This window comes from Argiope bruennichi, chromosome 7 (genome assembly GCF_947563725.1).
Source record: "Argiope bruennichi chromosome 7, qqArgBrue1.1, whole genome shotgun sequence".
Classification (NCBI taxonomy): domain Eukaryota; kingdom Metazoa; phylum Arthropoda; class Arachnida; order Araneae; family Araneidae; genus Argiope; species Argiope bruennichi.
Genome location: NC_079157.1, coordinates 18,686,372 through 18,707,034, shown reverse-complemented (window position 1 = coordinate 18,707,034; position 20,663 = coordinate 18,686,372). Strand labels below are relative to the sequence as shown.

The following is a 20,663-nucleotide window of genomic DNA, read 5'->3' as shown; positions in this document are numbered from 1 at the left end:
TAAATGGTATTTTTGAAATAAATTATAAGACCTGAAGTAAACGTTTTTCATATGTTTCGATATGAAAAATATATTTGATTTTACCCAATTCGATTAATGGTATCTTTCTTAAGTATCATATTAAGCGACAGCTACTGTTGTACATAAATTCCCAAAAACAGAATATCGGTATTTAAAATATTTACTATAAGGTGTAGCGGTTGTTAACTTTAATGTATTGAAAGATCGTTTACAATGTTTGAAAATAAGTCAAGCATGTCGAAATATCATATGGAATCGCAAATACAAAGCGTGATGTCTGTAAATTAAGTAATGCAATAGGATACATCAAATAAAGTGTACAACACAAATTTACCATAGCACACTAATTTAATGATGTACATATCAATGCAAAGCATGTATCATCCTGCAGGTGTAAGCCCTTTAAATAATTATTTTAAATATTCCTTTACATAAAATTTTAGACTTTGGGTAAAACCTTGCATGTTTTATATGACTTTCCTTATTCTTTGTTCTTTCTTTATTCTTTCTTATTCTTTGGCATGAATCTAACATTTTTATTGAATTCACAGTGCCAATATGTATTTTGGATACATTTTTGCCAAACCGGCTGAAACCAAAATTTGGCACGGAACCACTTAACACTTAACACCTCTCCATGCCCCTGCGACTATAATCTTAACGATTATTTAAACAGTTGGGTGGACATGGAGAGTGAGAGTTGCAGATGGCTAAGCTAATGATGTGGAGGTAATCGTGATTGGGCTGATGATGTGAAGCTGATGTTGGCAGAGTTGTAGTTGGCTGGGTTAAAGATTTTTAAGCTGCAGTGGGTTGCATTGGAGTAGGCGAGCTGAATTCGGTTAGACTGGTGAGGAGCTGACTTGGCTGGGTTAGAGCAGGAATGGTTGGTTTTAGGTTGGGTTGGAGCAGGGATGTCATGGGCTATGCAGGGCTGAATGGAGTTGTCTGAGCTTGAGGATGCGCTGCGTTGGTGGTTGGAGTTTCCGGGCCTGGTGGAAGTCTTGTCGTGCAGGTGGTGAGATGGGCACGGAACCACTGTTGTTGTCAAAAGATCATATGCTGAATTTCATCAATTTGAATCATTGAGTGTCCATACATGTAAAAGTACAGGCCAGCAAACAGCCTGTACTTTTGCCCTTTAATAAATATGGTACCAAATTTTATCTGCCTAGCTTTTTAAATTTTGTTCTTATTGAATACAATTGTACTTGAAAAGTAAAATAGATATTCATCCTCTATATGGATTTAATTCAAAATTTGATAGAAATTTACAAACCAAATTTCATTAGTTTAACTTGAAGCATTCTTGGGTTGTTGTGTGCACAGACATAATGCCAAAAGCATGTTTTTCAAACTCAGGAAACTCATCAAATTCAAATTTTTTCGCAATTCTAATACTTCTTCTATACCAAACTATTCTTTATGAAAAGAAATTGAAGTGTATTTTTATTTTAAGTAATGTTCTTTAACATTTTCAAAAAAGTAACATCAATTATTGTTTTGGGTTTTTTTTTTTTCCAATTTATTGCAGTCTTATAATAAATGCCTTTATATTTTTTATTTACAGTTGACAGTTCAGTATGATCAGAGACATTTGATGCAAACAATACAGAAAATGTTTCAGGTATGTAAAATATTTTAGCATGATATCTTGTTGTTCAATAAAATATATTAAAAATATTTCCTAATAGAATTAAAAACAAAAAAATACTGAGGATGTATAATATTTCACTGCTCACAATAGTGAAGATATTCCAGATTTTAATCATAACATGGCCCATGTAATTAATCTCTGAATGGCAATTCTACCCATGAAAAAAAATTTGAGAATGATAAGGAATTTAACATTTGATAAATTCAAAAAATTTGGATTTTAAAATGCAAAATATCCAGAATTTTTAAAAAATTTCAACTACAACTATCTCCACTAATTGTATCATTACATCTAATTTTGGGAGAAACAAAAATTTGCTGTTAGTTTGTATGACCATTTGGGTTACTGATACTTTAATTTTAGAAAAGGAATTTGGATCTATATGAAATTTTGATAAAAATTTAAGTATGGTAGTAAGAACACTAAATAAAAATAAGTCTTAACTGCACACAAAAATAGTCAACATTTATTGTAGTTTATTTCAAACAATCTGAAAAAATATTTAAATAAATGAACACATAAACTGTAAAAAACAGAACACTTATCTTCTAATAATCCAATTTGCATCTGAAATAAAGAAAATATGAATATATAGCTTGTTTTATGTTAGCCATAACTAATAATTTACTTCAATATTTACATTTAATATGTGAGAATATGCACCAGACATTTGAAATATGTATTGATTCATATATATACAAGGTGTTCACTATTATCATGGATTAATAGCTAATTTCTAAACAGTTACATATAGGAATAAAAGTCCAACTGAAAAAAAATGGTGGGAATAATTATATTTGTCATTTAAGTCAGATGTATATCAACAAAAGTTGTAAAATCTAACATTTTATACAGTCCCTCTAGTCTTATGTATCCTAATTAGTAAAATACTTTTGACATTGTCATATTTTGTTTGTTGGTTTTAATTAGTTCTTCTGCAACTGAAATGGAAATCCCTATTTTAGGCATATTTTACAAGTAAATTTGTGGGCTCAAGAAAGATCTCAAAAGGCTATTTGCAAATTGAAACAATGCAGTGCTGTGTTATTATACTTAAATATTTTTTAATGCTTTACATTAGGAGGTAACACTATTACTTTGAGAAAATTTTTAAATCAATCTCTTCTTTGTTATTCTATTTTTTTTAAAAAATATCTCTAATTTACAGAATTTTCATTCCACAGGTCTATGAATACTTTTTATTTATAATTTAGCAAAATATTTAAACAAATTTATTTGTGTTTGAAATTGTGAAACATTTGATATCAGTGAGAAAATTAGAACTCGATTGCTCATAAAGGAATATTATTTATTTATTTATATATATATATATATATATATATATATATATATATATATATATATATATATATATATATATATATATATATATATATATATATATATATATATATATATATAATTTGTTTCTAAATACAAATAATGGATCACAAACCAAATTCAATGGGCAAATAAAACTTTAAATCCCTTCAATTTTTCAAAATTTCAGCAGCCAACAACAATGTTATTTTATAATGATTTTTTTAGGGACTAATTTTCAATTACAGAGACATCTAAGCACTAACATTTTTATTATTGTAATTTACATTTTGTCTGCATGGCTAAAAACTTGGACAAGCAGACAGGCAGTAGTAGATAATAGCAGAACTTAGGTTACTTACATTAAAAAGGTTTTAAAAGATAGCAGTAAAGTTACTTTTGTTTCAGATTTTTAGAATTGTTGATTTTAAATATTACTTTATTTTGAATTAAAAATTATCTAGTTTCTTCCATTACGATTTTTAATGAACAAAGTGCAATGTAATTATATTATTATCATTTATGTACAAGCTGAATATTTTTACTATTAAAAAAATTACAATGTTTTTAATTTCATCCAAACATTATATGCAGGTTTTTTTAATTGTGTCTTAAAATTTCTATATACACTTTCCATTTAGGTTAGAAAAACAACTCAGTTAAATTTAGTCATAAAACAATAATTTTATCACATGTTTTAGGAAATTAACAAAATTTTGCTAAATATGATTCAGAGGACTATGTCAGTCTATTTCAGAAATACAATTATTGACTGAAAAGTATAATTCTTCCAATAAGCCATTTTCCCAACTGGAATTATATGTCTATATCTAACAGATAAAGAAATTAATTTTTAGGACACAATAAGAGCAAACAACCGATATAATTAACATTTTTTTATGCATAAAATAATATTTTTCCTTGGGTTTCAAAGAGACAAATTGTTTGTTTCTAAAGTAATTAATTTCAAGAAATTATGAAAACAATAATTAACTGAGTTATTTAATAAAATTTCATTTAAAATCACAGCGCTTCACATACCAGCAATACTGACATGCAAACAAGTGCCAATATTTAAATGTATTTAAAAATTTACATGCTGCTTATTAAAATATCATCATACTAATAGATATTTTTACTGTTTCATTACATTAAGCAACAACTAATTCATACCACTTTTCTTCACAAATAAATAATAAAATATACAATACAAAAGTTTTGACTTAGATTTTCTTTACTGTAGAGGGGAATTCTTTGAAATATTTTTAAAAGATCTTCTTACTTAGATAATAATTCTTAACTGAATTTTGATTCAATTATCATGAAAAATATTCCTAATATGTATGTGCACTACTACATATTGGATCACAAAATATTTTCTTATTAGAAATAAAGTCAAAAGCAGGCAAATCTTTTACATGAAAATGCTGTAGCTGGTGGGTAAATATTTCATAGGTTACAGCTTAGTCACTAAACAATTTCACATAACAACTTTACTTATAAAGAAAAATCAATTTTTATTAGATAACTTGACTGACACTTACCACAGATAAATGCAATAAACTTTCATATGCCTACAGAAATTGTAGGATTTCAATCAGTTCCAAAATATTTCTGCCCAAAATGGTTCGGAGCCACTGGGTGAACTTCAGAAGTCAAAATAGTCATGGCCGGATATGCTTTCATAACAGAATTAGCAGCTGAAATAGAAATAAAAAAAATTACACAAACCAAAAAAATAGAGAAATATTCATTAATATGCAAAGAAAGAATCATAGCTTTAATTTAAAATATTTTGCCATGTTACTGGTTTATGCCCGTCATTGAATGGTACTTAATTTTCATCAGATGTAATTCTTGATGAATTTTCAACCTCTTGATATATGACATCTGTGAAATATTATTCATTTCGTGTAGCACTGTAGATTTTGACATCCCTAGCAGACACTGAGAATCATGCATTGATTCTGTTTTGTTTTGAATGCTCAAAATCAGCCCCTTTCCACTCCTTCTTAACACATACTTTTAATTAATAAAAAAAAAATATCTTGTACAGAGATGCCATGCATGCGTAAGAAACGAAACAACTTGACAGCATAATAAAAGGATCTAGTAATTTTATGATTCCAAAATGTGTTGAAATTTTTCATACTTAGCGGAATTGCCCATTAACATTATGTATCAACTTAAATGTTATATAGTGATGGAACTTTTCGAATGTTCTGATTCTAAGTTTACACCTAACTGTTCAATTAGACCAAATTATATGATAATAAATTAATAGCAATGTGGGACCTAGTAGAACTTTTTCTGATTATGTCATTTTTTCCTACAAAAAGATTTGTGCAATGGTTGGACATCCTGAGAGCCATATTTTTATAAAGACTGATAAAGATCCAGAGGAAAAGTGTTTCTAGAAGAGAGAAAATTTGACCACCAAGTTGAAAATGCAAAAATAAAACCACAAAGATTTTTTTTCTCCCACTTGTCATGAAAAATTTCGTGGTTCTATGGAAATGAAGAAAAATAAGAAGAGAACTACTGTCTGATAAGAAAAATCCTAAGCTAGTGTTTACTGACAACTAATTCTGTTCTGGAAACTGGATGATATCTTTCCAACCTGATGTGAAGCTCCATTTATGATTGAAGGAAATATGGTTCCAGTGTTAGATGGCTTGTGACTCCATATGAAATAAAATATACTTTTTGCGAATTTGTAATATTGCTTCCCAATGCAGTAAGTAGGCTTAGTAAGAAATCTCCTTTTACAGATAACTCTGATTCCTACAAAGTCAATAACTCCAGTGTTGATGACACATCGATTAAGAGTGAAGTTTCAATATCTTTCTAGAAACTTCTTTGCTTTGTCATCAAAACTATAAAAACTTGAGAGTCAGTCAATAGTAAGCCATTTGAGAATAGATGATGAATCAAGAGATATGAGTAGTTGAGTGAAGTTTCTCTCTTGTGAATTCTCACTGAGAGTTTTACACTGTTACAGTTCTTTATTAACAATTTCCGGCTGTTATTGCTGTTGCTGTTCTTCTGTACATTCAAGCAGTGTTTTGCTACTAGGTTTTCATCTTTTAGTGTGTAATAAACCAATGTTATTTGATACTGAGCCTGTTGAACTCTTTTCACCATATACATTTTGGCGATTCTTTTGTGACAATACATACATCTCTGATCTTGGATCCTAAGTCAGCATCAAGAGAAGGAAATAAATGGTTACCCTACCCCATATCAAATTCATCACCCATGTCAGGCTTCTGAACTATGATCTTTTCCTAAAGTTGAAAATAGTTTGTTAAAAAATTTTCCATTTTCTCTAAATATACCAATAAAGACTTTAGTAATAGCAACCACCTCATTATCAATTGTTGATGCAAGAAGTTAAAATGTCCTTCTGTTTGTTTGTTTTTTAGAATGCATTAACTTTCTCAAATTATTGATTTTTGAATCAATGATTACAATTGATAGAGAAGTAATTGTAACTAAATGCTTTCGTATATTTATGAGAATTTCAGAATATCTAGTTTACATGCTTACATTATGAGCTCATAAGTTTTCTATTGTTATATACGTAGTTACATTTCATGTGTAACTGTTATATTAAAATACCAAATATTGTATTTGTATAAATGTGTGGAAATAGAGTTTTGTGATTTCATGTCAATCCATCACCATTTTAATGCATATTTGCAGACAGAATGCTCAAAAATTAGTATTTACTTTGATAATTGGTTAAGTTTTGCTTTTCATAGCCTTTTAAATAAGTTTTGGTTTTTAAATATTTCAATTCCCAAATAATAGTTAACCAAGTATACCATAACGTACTACCTGTACAAAATATTAACAGAATAATAAATAAAACATCCAATTTTGCCAATATAGTAATTTACTCAACATTTATAAAGAATAAAAACTAATCATTTTTTTTTCTCCCCTAGATATATTTTCAATGTACTTATTTTATATTAAATGCTTTTGTTTATTTTAAATACTAGCACATTTTGTTTTCATACAATTTTTTAATAGAGTTTTTAAAAAATTCAAATTTTAATAACTTACCATGAGGTGTGCAAAATAGGTTTAGAAGAATTATATTATCCTCTTTAACTCCGTGATCTTTTAAAACTTTTACAGACTTGATAACTGTATTACCTGTACCTATAGCAAAAGGGAAAATATATTATAAGCTATATAAAAATTTACAGAAAATTAATATTATGCATAATTAAGTTTTAATAATTTTTTAAGAGATTGATATAATCAACAAAGAAAATCAAAGATATTCTTCTCTTACAGAAAAGAAAAAATTAAAAGCTCTTCGCAGCCTTGAGTATATTTTTTGTATTTTAAGTTAACTCGAGTTTGGCACAGCTTGGTCAGTATTGGCCCTTGTGCCATAAAAAAACAATCAAATCAAATCAAATCTTTGCATCCTTCCACTAAATACCAATAAGGAAAATTATAATTATCTACATTTATTTAATTTGCAGACAATCTACCAATCAAATAGCATTTCTTTTATAGCTTTTGAAGCTTTTAAGAAATGAATAAAATTACAATAACTGCATAATTGATTTACTAGGCACAAAATAAATATGTTGTAAAAGTAACATAACTAATTTTAAATCTTTTGTTTAGTATCGAATGTGTTTGTTGCTTTGACTTTCAACACATACTATAAAATGAGCAAAAGAAATAGAAAGAGGTTTATTCTCAAGATATATATACAATAAGAAAATTAACAGCACAACTCTGTCTATCAGAATATTCTTACAAGGACAAAAGTATGCTGCTATTTCATTCTGTAAACAATGATTCTTGCATCTTACTTCTCCACATTTTTTAATCATACTCTATATTAAAAGAAATTTATTCATTTGAATCAATATTTTAATCAATGACAATAGTTCTTTTCTCACAAACTGTAGAGAGCAAAGAAGCTTTTAAATAAAGAAACTTTTAATGTAGCCATTAATGTACTACATCTAACAATCTAAAACTAGAATAAAACTAAGCAAAAATTTAAGCCCTATGTGTAGAGATTTTCTTATTGTCAATAACAATTATAAATAATCTGACAACTGATCAATAAAATTGTTTAATTATAGTATTTTTAACTTGAAAAAGAAAAGGTTTCCTTTGATAAAAAAACTTAAATTAAACACTTTATGTTTATAAATTAATTGCAAAAAAAAATATTTACATTAAAATTTATAATTATTTCCTGCATTTGTTTAAATGAATTTACTTTACTTTTTCCAAAATAAATAAATCATGCAATACAAGAAAAATATGAGGCATCTCTCTGGATCAAAGTAGTATAAAAATTTATAATTTCAAGAAATTCTCAACATTTATGCATTTTATTTAACAATACAAACAATTCTTGAAAGAGGTGGTATTTATATAAAGTTAATCTATAATAGAAAGTATCACAAAATTATATAATACAATAAAAACACAGAAAACAATAATATTCATAAAAATATGCTGAATATTATTTATTATCCAGTATTCCAACAAACTTTATATAAATTTTAGTTTGTGTTGCTTGGTATTATTCTTGTGCATTACTTTGGGAAATCGAGGTATAAATAAATTTATAATATGGCTGCAGTCTTTTTTTTTAAAAAAAAAAATGTTCTAGATTACTGATTGTATTTAATAATAAATACAAATAATCTTTAGACATAAATTCATATTATAGCTCCTAGTTATGGCTATAATTATAATCATTATAAACAAGTAACATTTAAAAAAAAATTTTAGGTCAATTCCTACTTTTGCAAGAATTGAACTTGCATTCTTCACCATCACGTGAAAAATACTGAAATCCTTGCATTTTACTGATTGAACTACTGCCTGTTGATTTCAATTTTCATTATAAACTGCTAAAACTCTATTTAAAGTATTAAAAATTAATTCAATTTAATAATTAATGTGTTAATATTTGAAAAAACTGTATTCACATCAAGTATCATCCACTACAAGTTTTTAAAAATGTATTTGAACTTGAGTGGATGAATAAAAAGTATTTTATTAACAATTGAAAATTTGAACAAGATATATAAATATATATAGGGATAGTGTGAAATAATAGTAGGAATTGAAAAAATTTACACATTATATAATTAAAATCCAGTTCAATAATTATTTTGTCTGGTTCAACAAATTATTTTGGGTTGTTTGACTCAACAAATATACTGCAAAATAATAATAATAATCTCTAAAAATTTTTTCTGCAATATATCAGTTTGTTCAATTACAATCAGTAAATATTCTTATTATACTAGCATTTAATTTTTTTTAAAAATATATCACATTTCAGCAAATAAAACTGTTTGAGTTACAAAACACACTATTTTAAATGATTTTACATCACTTTAATGGCCGATTTGATGAAGATTCATAAATCAATGAACAATGCTTCCTTGAGATTGCCATTAATTGTCTTAAAATGATGAAGTTCAAAACTACAGAAACTTAATCAATTTTGGTCACAGAAATATTTTTTTTCAATTAATGTATTGAAAATATTTTGCTAATTATGATAACATAAAATGTAGTCCTTTACATCATAAGGAGAATTTGTCCTAGATAAAGAATAAGCCTATTTCTAACCTTTTAGAAATTAACTATAAGACTAATGTTAGAGTGAACACCCCATACAATATATTGAACAAAACAAGTTATTACTAAAGGATTCTTCCAATTTAAAAATTTGTACAACCAGAAAAATCTACATAAAGTCAATATAAACAAATGACTTTATATGCTGAACTGGTCCAGTTTGTTTAACCCTGCAAGAAACACTTTGAAACTACAATCAAAGTGCTTTCCAACAAGGGTAGATAAAAAAAATGTTACAAAAGTACTGTCTCAGCAAAAATAGAAACACCTTAGATAAAAGAAAACAACATAATTTGTAACTAGAAACCAATTTAGAACATATGAATCAAAAGCTGAAATAAAGTAATTTTTCCCCTCTTTAAAAGAGATGTAGAAGCAAAAAGGAAAAAGAAAAAAAGGGAAGGGAGAAGACTTCTCAAGTTTCAAAGAAAAAAATTATAATCTTGAGCAAATTTTCAATCTTTATTTTATAACTACTCAGTATTGAAAATTAATAAATAATAAAGTTAATAATAAAATTTATGAATTTTAATCCAAATTGAAATTAACTAAAACCTCTATTCAAAATATTGAGAATTATTCATTTTAGTCAGAAACTGACAACATTAACCTCAATATATAACTAGGATACTCAAGATATACATTGCATAATAATTTTTTTATCTTAGTTAATTTTTTACATAAGATTTTTAGACCAATATTCTGTGTATAATGAAATCACTTGGAATATAAAACATTGGAATACATCATATAAGTAAGAAAACAATACTTAAAAATGGAAGCACTAATCTTCAAAGATTTATGAAAATTTCATTCTTTATGTTTGGATTCAAAGTAGATAATCAAAACTTAATTCAAACCTTTCCTTGTGGAAACAATTATGGTCTTAATTTAATCTATCTTAGTTTTGTTTAACTAAAATTAGACAAATATTTTTTTACTATCATACCTAGTAATTTGGAAAGCCCAATCATTAATTGTTAAAATAAACGTCTATAATAAATGCTTAGTTTCTATTTTTGCAAGGTTTTAGCGTTTTGAGGACAGCAAAATATAAGCACTTCAATAAGAATTCTTTGTCACTTGTGAGTATATAACATTGTTTTTAAACATGTAGAATAGCTTTACTTCCTTACTCACATAATTCTTAAGTAAAGTTATGATAACTATTCTATTGATCTTCCCTTCTCACTGAACATTCTAACAATGCTTGTTAAAATAGCTTCGAAGAAGGGATGTTTGATATAGATTAGAAATTAATGAATAATTATAAATATGATGATTCATAATTTTTAATTCCTATAACATCTGGATTTCTTCTCTTAACAGTAAGTATATAAATATATAAGAAAATTTAAAATTAACTTATATTCTACAAATTATCCCAGATAAGTACAGTACTTAGAGATTTATTCCAATATTTATTTGATTTATTCTATAAATTTCATTTTTTACTTTTTAAAAATTATATAATTCTTTAATCATTATTGTAATTTTTATATGATGCACATTATAGTTTTCAAAAAATGTAAAAAGTTTTTTTTTTCTTTTTTTTTACATAAGCGAAAATACAAAAATAAAATTGAAAATAATCTAGGTTCAAGTCAGACTGGGATTTCAAAATCACAATCATAATGAATTGTCAACATATATAATAAAATAATGAAGTAGTTGGGGGAAAAAAGAAAAAAAAACAACATGCAAATAATAATAAATATTTACTCATAATAGGATACATCAAAAGAACTTTTCTTGAGGCAATATCTTCTGGGAATTTTGCATACACAACATGAGCTTCATGTGTGTCCTCATCACTTTGAATTAAGATCTTTCCAATTCGAATAGAACGACAACAATCTCTTAAACCTTGTTCCATTGCTTCACCTATTGTAAACAGTGAAAAGTTCAAATAAATTAATCAATATCCAAACAGAAAAATAGTTTAAGAATTATCAAAAAATGCTGTCACAATAGTGTATTTCAGTATCAAGACATATTTAAAATACAAATTAAAGCAACAATCAAGATCTTGGTTGATACTGCAAACAACGAAGATCAATTTCATTTTCAGAACAATAAATAAAATTTTTTATTTCAGACATCATTAGGTTATCTCAGTTTATATATTTCCAGTAGAATATTCAGTTATAATGACAGTCAAAACTATAGATAATCTAAGTTTTTTTTTCTTTTATAGTTTTTATTAATAAGCTTGAAAGATTATTATTTCATGATAAAAAAAATATGTCTGTGCAGCATTTAAAAGTATTTTTAAAGCTAATTTACTAAAAACAAATTCCAATACTTTTATTGTAGAATATAAAGTCAATTTAAAAATGATAAATGATGGCAAATTTGCAGTTAGTTATTCATATAACATATTTTAAAATGTTAATTACATTGATATTTTTACTTATTTTCTAATGCATTAATCTTTACAAACTTAGCTGACAACAAATGTTTATGGCCCAATGTACATATAATAAAATAATGTAAAATATGTTTCTTAAATACATTTTTGATGGTAATTATTTTCCCAAGATAACTTCAATTTTTGTTTCTTTTAATTTAAGTATTTGACTAGCAATTTAATGTTTGATTTAGCGCAGTTATACAATAAGAAAGTAACTTAAAACACACAATTTTAAGACAAACATTTTTTGCAAAATATTATAGCAAAATAAATAAATGAAATGTTGTATCTTTCCAAATTTAATTACAGCATTAACAGTAGTATGTTGTGTGATAACATGAATTCATGCAATTCTGAAAATAAAATTACATATATCTTGATACTGATTGCAATAATGAAAACAAATTCTATAAAATAGATATTAGTTCTTGATCACATGACTACAGGCAATTAAAACATATATTCTCGATTCAACATATGACAAAGTTCAAACACTGATAATATAAGAAATACTTTGATTATTTTAGTAGAAAAGAATTAATTCATCTAGAGATAAACATTATAAATAAATGTTTTTAACTAATATTACTCAACAAATATTATCTGCAACTGATTAACTTTCACACGGTCAATTAAAAAATAAAGGCTATTTTACAAATTATAATATTGATTAATATTTAATAAATCACTTGCTAGTTTAAATTTATCACCATTGAAATTTAAGATCACCTAATAAATCACCTATTATGGTTCTATTGTCAAACAATTCAACAATTATAATACAACAAGTCTTCCGGACAGAAAGATAAAATACATTTATTAATCACACTGTAAAATAATAGTGCTATGCTATACACTATAAAAAAATTCCACTTTTTTAATGCTTTCTACACTAATGTAAGTACCTAAGTATTACAATATTTTGGTACCATAGCAGCTTATTTTTTTTCTAGCTTTTATTCTCATGTTTCAGTACTTTCACAATAGAAATTTGAATAAAAGCTGGGACTAGAGTGCACAGTCAAGCTGAATACATTTTATATCCAAATAAGGCTATGAAAAAAGAAAGTTTCCAGTCAAAGATCAAGAAGATATTCAAAAAGCAAACTACCTAAAAGTCCTGGATTAGATTAACAAATAATGTCTGACTGAAATCAATACAAAATCTAATCTACTGACTTTTTAATATTAAATAAATATGCTGAAAGTATCAGTTGATGACAAAGCTTCACAGAAATGGAATGTTAAATTATTTACAAATTTCTTCGATAAAAGAATAGTAAAAATTAATTTTTTAATATATGTGAAATATCTGCATAAAGAAATTCTTATTAGCAGAAAACGATGATATAGAGTAAAATTATTTCTTACGATTAAATGATATTATTACAAAAATATTTACTTTCTTCAATAATGCACTCACTTACCACTTCTTACAATACTGACTCCACAGTTGCCTTTTAAATATTTCAGCCCTTCATAAGTTCCACCTAAAAATGAATTTGGAACATTTTAGTTGTAGGCCAGATCATAAGAAAAACTATTTAAATTTATATTTTCTTAAATTTTAAGCTGAAAGATAAGAAAATTAAATTTATATTTACACTTCCCAGGCTTAGGTGAGAAGATTCTTGCAACAAATTTTAAGAATCTATGCTCAAATACCATAAAAATTTAAAATATACAAATAAAAAAAATATTACTTAGAAACAAATAAAACACATATATTGGAGACGAATAAAAGTAAAATTATAGAAAACATAAGGAAACAAATATTTATGTCAGTTCAGCATATTACCTTCTTAGAAACAAACATTTCTTTTTAAAAATTAACCTGTTATGAATTTTCATTTTAGATTAAAACAAATTAATTCCCATTTTATGAGCACATTTGAAAATCCAGGAGGGGGAAAAAAAAACATCTGTAATTTTTATGTCATTATATAATTTAAATTTTTTCAAAGTAAAGATTTTAATTAAATAAATTATTAATAATTATTATTGAATAATTATTATTAAAATACAAATTAATTAATAATGCTTACTGTAAATATGACATTGTAAATCACTCGTTAACCTTTTAGGTACATTTAATGCATCAGAATGTCATGCATTTGTTGAATTTATTGTAGTAACAATTGCCTAAAATTATCTCAGTATTAATATGTGAAATCTAGCAAATTATCAACTACTTTTAAAAGCATAAAGAATTAAATATGCTACAAAAGCAAAACTGTTTCAAATGAATGTGTTCCCAAAGGTTAATATGAGAAGGTCTTTCTTTCTATGTTCAAGTGCTGCCATTTTATGAAAATTCAGGCGCTGGACAGTCACCGGTCCATGGATTAAAGAAAAGAATTTTACTTTGCAGTTATCTAATCTTGGTATTTTAAACAAAATTAAAAGAATATCAAGTTAAACCAAACTTAAAGAATTTTGCAATTTTAATTCATTCTTTCAGAATAGTAGCATTTTTCAAACATTTTAAATTAAATATTAAATTTATCAGAGGTATTCAATTTTCTATTACTTTACAAATTGAATGGAAATTTTAAAACTACACCATACTTTTATTCCATGCTTTGCAGGGCAGTTACCTGTTGGAGTTGTGATTGTGCATCGCTTATAAGGCAATTGGTTTAGTCCTTCTTCAACAACTAAACGAATCTAAAAACAACAAATTCAATAAAGAAAAAACATAATAGCAACATACTAAATAGACAATATTCATTCATTCCTTTTCAGAAAAAGACAGTTTAGTTGATGGTGTAATATCAGACCATGGTTACCTAAACTTCGTGGTTACAGGCAACTTCATTTAATCATGGTTGTGCCTTAAAGCTTAAAACAAGCATATACACAAAAATACTATTTTCATATTTCTTTATAATAAAATTTCATAATACAGCTACAATTTAAAAAATAACATTTTAAAATATTATTATTTAAATAACATTATTATATTCAATGTTATTTATTTAAAAACATTATAACAGTCAAAAATATACCACTTTTATCAACAGAATATCTCAAAACTGCACAGATGCTTGTTTGAAAAATATATCCTATGTTTTCCCTTTTTACCAATTTAAAATATATTTCTCATTAACTCTTTAAATTTTCGATTGTGCATTGTTAAATGCAATATATTAACAGCAAACAGATTCAAAGTTATAATGTACACTGTAAAGTTGTATTAAATTGACATGTCATATTCAAAACGTTGTTTAAAAAGCATACATACCCTTTGTTATTTTAAGATGAATTTTTTCAAACTTCATCAGATGGCTGAATTTGAAACAATTTAATTGAATGGAAATTATAAATCATAAGAATCTTTTTTTTTTTTTTTTTTTCATTTCAAAAATAACTAATTCTTCACTGCACTACAAATAAATAGTAAGACTTATTTATTTCTCTCTTGTTTGGGACCTAGATTTGTGAAGGATGTCAATGCCGAGTAGGAGATTAAACCCATGTTTTAAAAATCAATTAAACTATTGCTATTTTTAAGAGGATACAAAGTTAAATATTGGAATATTTCTTAATTAAATGAGGTTTTTTATAATCCTATATTCCTTAATGTAAAAAGGTAACATCTGCATCTGTAAAACATCTGCTTTTTTTTTTGCATTTTTATGTTTTATTGTATTTTTGTAATAGAGATATATATGTCTTATTTGTTACTATACGAGATCATGTCATGCTTCAAGATGCCAAGAAAAAAGCAAAGGTAAATACTTAAAATGGATCTTATCTAGAATATGTTTACTTTTTAAATTTAGCTTTGTAATAAGGATGTAAGTTAATAAGAAGAAAGACTGAAAATAGTGATCAATATGTAGATTTGATCAATTAGGATGCATTAAAGATACTAAAGAAAAGCTTGAAAAGAAAGATAAACTGATTTCAAATAATTGTGAAATAATTTGTAAAAAAGTTTTAATTCTGCAATGTAAAGATAGAATAATTGAAAAAAAAAATGGTTTCTTTCACAGTTGTTAAATGCTAACAATTTTATCTCAAGAAAAATTTATTTATACAATGAAATGTTCACATTACATACAGTAGTAACACTGATAATATCATAAAGCAAAGCTTATTAATTAATAATAATGCCAATAACTAAAAAAATAGAATTCAATGGTATATATATAAATTTTGGGTACTATATTTTTAGCCCTCAAAAGGAAGGATTCGATATTTTAAGTAAAATTATTATTAATTGAAATCTACTTTCAAGAAACATTTAATTGTTAAGGATTTTATAGTAGAATTTATTATCAATTTGAGAATTCAAAATGACTAATTACATTAGCAATCACTTTTGCACATGATAAAAGTTGTGTCTTTGACAACCACATCAGAAAGTATACTCCAAATTTATTTTGATTCATGAATAACTAAAAGAGAATAATTCTGCATCCACTTTAGATTTCACAATTATATTTTCCAACAATTAGCTTAAAACATCCAATATTAAACTGGATTATAATAAAATAAATGCCTAAAAAACTGTCATTCATCGAGAAATGCAATTATAAATTCAACTCACCAAACGATCAGCATAAAACACAAAGTCACTTCTATTAGTATTTCTGGAAAAAAAAATCCAATTAATATTTCTTTTATAAAATTAAAAATAATTTGTTAATTATAACTAAAACAGCAATTAAATTAGAACTATCAACATTTAGCAAATCTCAACCACAGTAAAAAAATGAATATGGATAGATTTTTAAAAAAAAAGTTTCTTACTGCAAATCAGAACATAGAAAAATTATTTAATGCAAGCAATGATGAATATGGGGAATAATGTATAAATAATGAAAAATAGCAATAAAAAAGTTGCAGAATCAAGAACTCTATTCTTGATTATAAAATCATAAAATAGAGCTCTTCCAATCTTTTTACTAAAGTTATTATTATTTTTTTCCCAAATTGTTTTTATAGACAATTAATTTTTAAGCTAAATATTTAGATCCATAAAATTTAATTGCTTCACTGATTTCCTACAACATAGCATACATATTATCTAATATCACACTATTAATTAACTAACTCAAAGCTAAGATCTCAGCATAATAAGATAAAGAAAACATTAAAGTAAGTACCAAAATTGTTTAATTTCTTTTTTTCAAAGAAAAATTATCAAAAAATTCAGTACAAAATCATCTTAAAAAACTATTTTATAGATATATATTTAAAAAATGTTAAATATAGTAATATATCAAAAAAAATAATTACTTTTTAGTTCCTTGAATATAAATCAAAGGAAAAAATAAATTTCAAAACTATGACATTCTGACATTAAAACTGATTAATGGGTAGCTCATACTAATTAAATCATTTCAAAAATTGGTAGCACCTTCGTATTGATTAGCTAGATAATAAAACAGGGGGAAATAATGGAATGTGAATTTTTTTTATTGAAAAATATTTTATTCATTCATTTTCCACTTGACCTATTTCAGAACATTTAGGAAGCATTCTGGATACAAAATAAAGTAGGTATATTCTAATTACATTTACTATCTTTTCAATAAGCATTTTGATTTGAACCTATATTGAATTCTTCTGTAATTTTTAGTAAAATATAAGTATTATTATTAAATACAATTTAACCGAAAAATGAGAAATAACTCAGAATTCTATATACATATGTAAAAAAAAAAAAAAAAAAAAAAAAAAAAAAAAAAAATTTACATCATTTGCTACATTCAAATACTATTTATCTAATTTTATTCAAATTTTCCTAAAAGAGACAGAACAGCATTTTTATAACATTTTGCAGATTTTTGAGCATTAAACTTAAAAATTACAATTTTTACCTTAATATAAATAATATAAACATATATAACACTAAGCAATTTCATATTTATATAAATTTTATGTAAATGAGTCAATAAAAAATCAAACATTATCTTAAAATTACCAAAACAATTATATTAAAAAACGGCAATATTTAAAAAATGTTTATTTCATTAAAAAAATCGTTACATCTACATTAAAACCAATTCATGTTCCATAAATTAGTTCTACATTCTACAAAAGATTATAATAATTTTGTCACAGATTACATACCTATCTCGTATTACAGTTTGAAGCTCTCGTACTTGGTCATTGATCAAGATAACTTTAAAATTAGGCCCGAATTCATCTGTTTTAATATCAGCATTTAAATTAGCCTGTTGGCTTGGTTTCAAAACATCGGGAACATCGGCCAACATGGTTGATTAAATTCTGAAAGGGTTCAGACTTTTTAATACTTCTTTTTAGGAAATTTAGACATTCACTGGACAGTTCAGTTATGGTACATTTTTTAATCACCCATAATAAAAATACAAAATTATGTTGAACTGGGTATTAATACATAACCAAATCCTCACAAACTCGTTGTTTTTGTTTTGGCACTAAATCAATGAACGGAACGGTTACGGTGGAATTTCATCAAAATAGTTCCGGTTGATGAAAACCGAACTGGTTGGCTTATTTACTAGATTATTGCAAATAAATAAAAAAAAAATTGTTATTATTTATAAATTAGTTTTGGGCAACTAATACTTTGATATCAATTCCAATTCCTCAAATCAAGATGGATGAAGAAGAGAAAACATGCTAAAAACTATATTCAATTCCCCAACTTTACCATAAAATGCAAACTCGAATGCAAAATAAACAAATCTATATATTCTTTTTTTTTTAATTTAAATCTCAGGGAAAAAATATTTTATGACGTAGTTGTTCTCTAACAGTTTCATAAAAATATATTTCTGAACAAAACCTTATTTTGATTGAGATTCATATAACATAACAACTAAAAAATATAAAAGTTACTCAAAAAGTAAAAGAAATTCCGTAAATTTTAAGATTACCAAAACATTTTCTTTTTAAACTCTATCAATCCGGAAAAGGTCACAAGCGCCTATTCAAGCGCAGCCTGGATATCATTGACAAACTAAACAACACTTCCGTTAAGTGTGATTAATGATTGATCGAATACTGTTGTCACGTGCCTGGTTCATTCTAAAAACATTCAAAGGATATCCGAGCATAAATTTTATTCATAACTATCATATTCATCTGAGCGAATATTTTTGTATAACAACTCTTTAAGAACACCGGTTGTCACTGCGGTCATTGGGGGTGGGGGCAGACTTTTCTTATCTTGAAAGAGAAACTGGGGCAGTCTAGTATTCTGAGATACATGATCTAAAATAATCTTAGAAATCAAATAGTTAAATAAAGCTTTAACTCATCTCACCCTGATTGTATCTTACCACCTAAAAAAAATGTCTTGCGATGATTGATGATCAATACGGAAATTATTGATCACCAAACTCAATAGCCTATTTGTTGAGATTAAATGCGTCATGCTGTCATAATTTTGAGCACTAAAGTAATGCTTTAATGTGGTTATTAACTTGAATTCAAGATTCAAAGCCTTTTGATATTTCAACATTTAGGAGTAACATAGCTATGCTTTCATTCAGAATTTATTTCCTGAAACCACATTTACAACATGACATGTACTATAGTCTGTGTATTTTCTGTAGGTGGTTCAAGGTCACATTTTCTACCATGTTATTGGTTGTTTAGTACCAGTAACGCGGTAGAAAATGTGACCTTGAACCGCCTACAGAAAATACACAGAGAATAGGCAATTAAGTATTCCAATGAAGAAAAATAAGGGATACATTACTTATTGGGTGTAGCGTGTGACAATGGATTTATCCATTGTTATAACACCCGAACTGGTCAGTTACTCTCCAAATCTTCATAATTTAATTACGGAAAAGAAATTGAATTAAAAAGTATTTTAAAAAACCAGGTCATCACGTTCAGCGGATCTCGAACTGTGCCCATAAGACTCTTAGTTGAGACAGAAAGAGCCCATAAACATTGATTTCATAAAGAGGAAAGTAACTCCCTGATTTTGAGTCCGAATCTCTGCTTGAAGAGGAAATTTTGCTGTTGCATCCGCTCATAAACTAGAAAGTGACACTGTAATTGCATCAATGAAAATCTGTTTACATGCGCCAGATTTGTATTTGATATTGTTACAATTTAATATTTTAATGTGGAGAGGCTTAAGAGATTATTACAAAATTATTCAAGAAGCTGCCCTAATTAATCATAAATTTGTAGACAAACATGAAACAGTAAAAATTTGTATATAAATAATTAATTTAATACATAAAAGTTTCAAAACATAATTTAAAGAATTTATTAATTGCTCAGCTTTTATAAAGTAAGCATTTATGTTTATTTGTTTGGAGAGAGGAAATAAAATTATAGTAATCACTACATGGATATTTTTCTTTTTTAATAAATGAAGGTTCAGTAGAACAGCAAGACATTTTGTTCTACAAAAAATGATTTTCCCTTCAATTACAAGTTAAGGAATTCAATTACGCATAGCTACAGGCGTTCAAGATAAGGCACAGTAAATGGAAAGCGAATGATTTATAAGTTGTAAATTATTTCAGTCAATTAACCAATTATCTACACATTATCTCCAAAATCTTACTAAAAGAGTTTTGGAATAGATTTTGTGGCCCAAAAATTTTATTTACATTTTCGCTTCATAAGAATAAAATAATAACTGAT

At 26.0% G+C, this 20,663-nt stretch overlaps 1 protein-coding gene across 1 annotated transcript; it reads right to left on the bottom strand.

The window, feature by feature from the left end:
- Positions 1 to 2,122: 2,122 nt before the first annotated feature.
- On the bottom strand, positions 2,123 to 18,470 carry LOC129976764 (uracil phosphoribosyltransferase homolog). Its single transcript, XM_056090502.1, has 8 exons — positions 18,138 to 18,470; positions 16,609 to 16,651; positions 14,651 to 14,720; positions 13,481 to 13,543; positions 11,363 to 11,524; positions 7,070 to 7,168; positions 4,543 to 4,698; positions 2,123 to 2,245 (listed from the first exon to the last, which is right to left on the bottom strand). The coding sequence occupies exons 1-7, from the start codon at positions 18,281 to 18,283 to the stop codon at positions 4,592 to 4,594; spliced, it is 690 nt and encodes a 229-aa protein (XP_055946477.1). The 5' UTR covers positions 18,284 to 18,470; the 3' UTR covers positions 2,123 to 2,245; positions 4,543 to 4,591.
- Between the last annotated feature and the right edge of the window lie 2,193 nt (positions 18,471 to 20,663).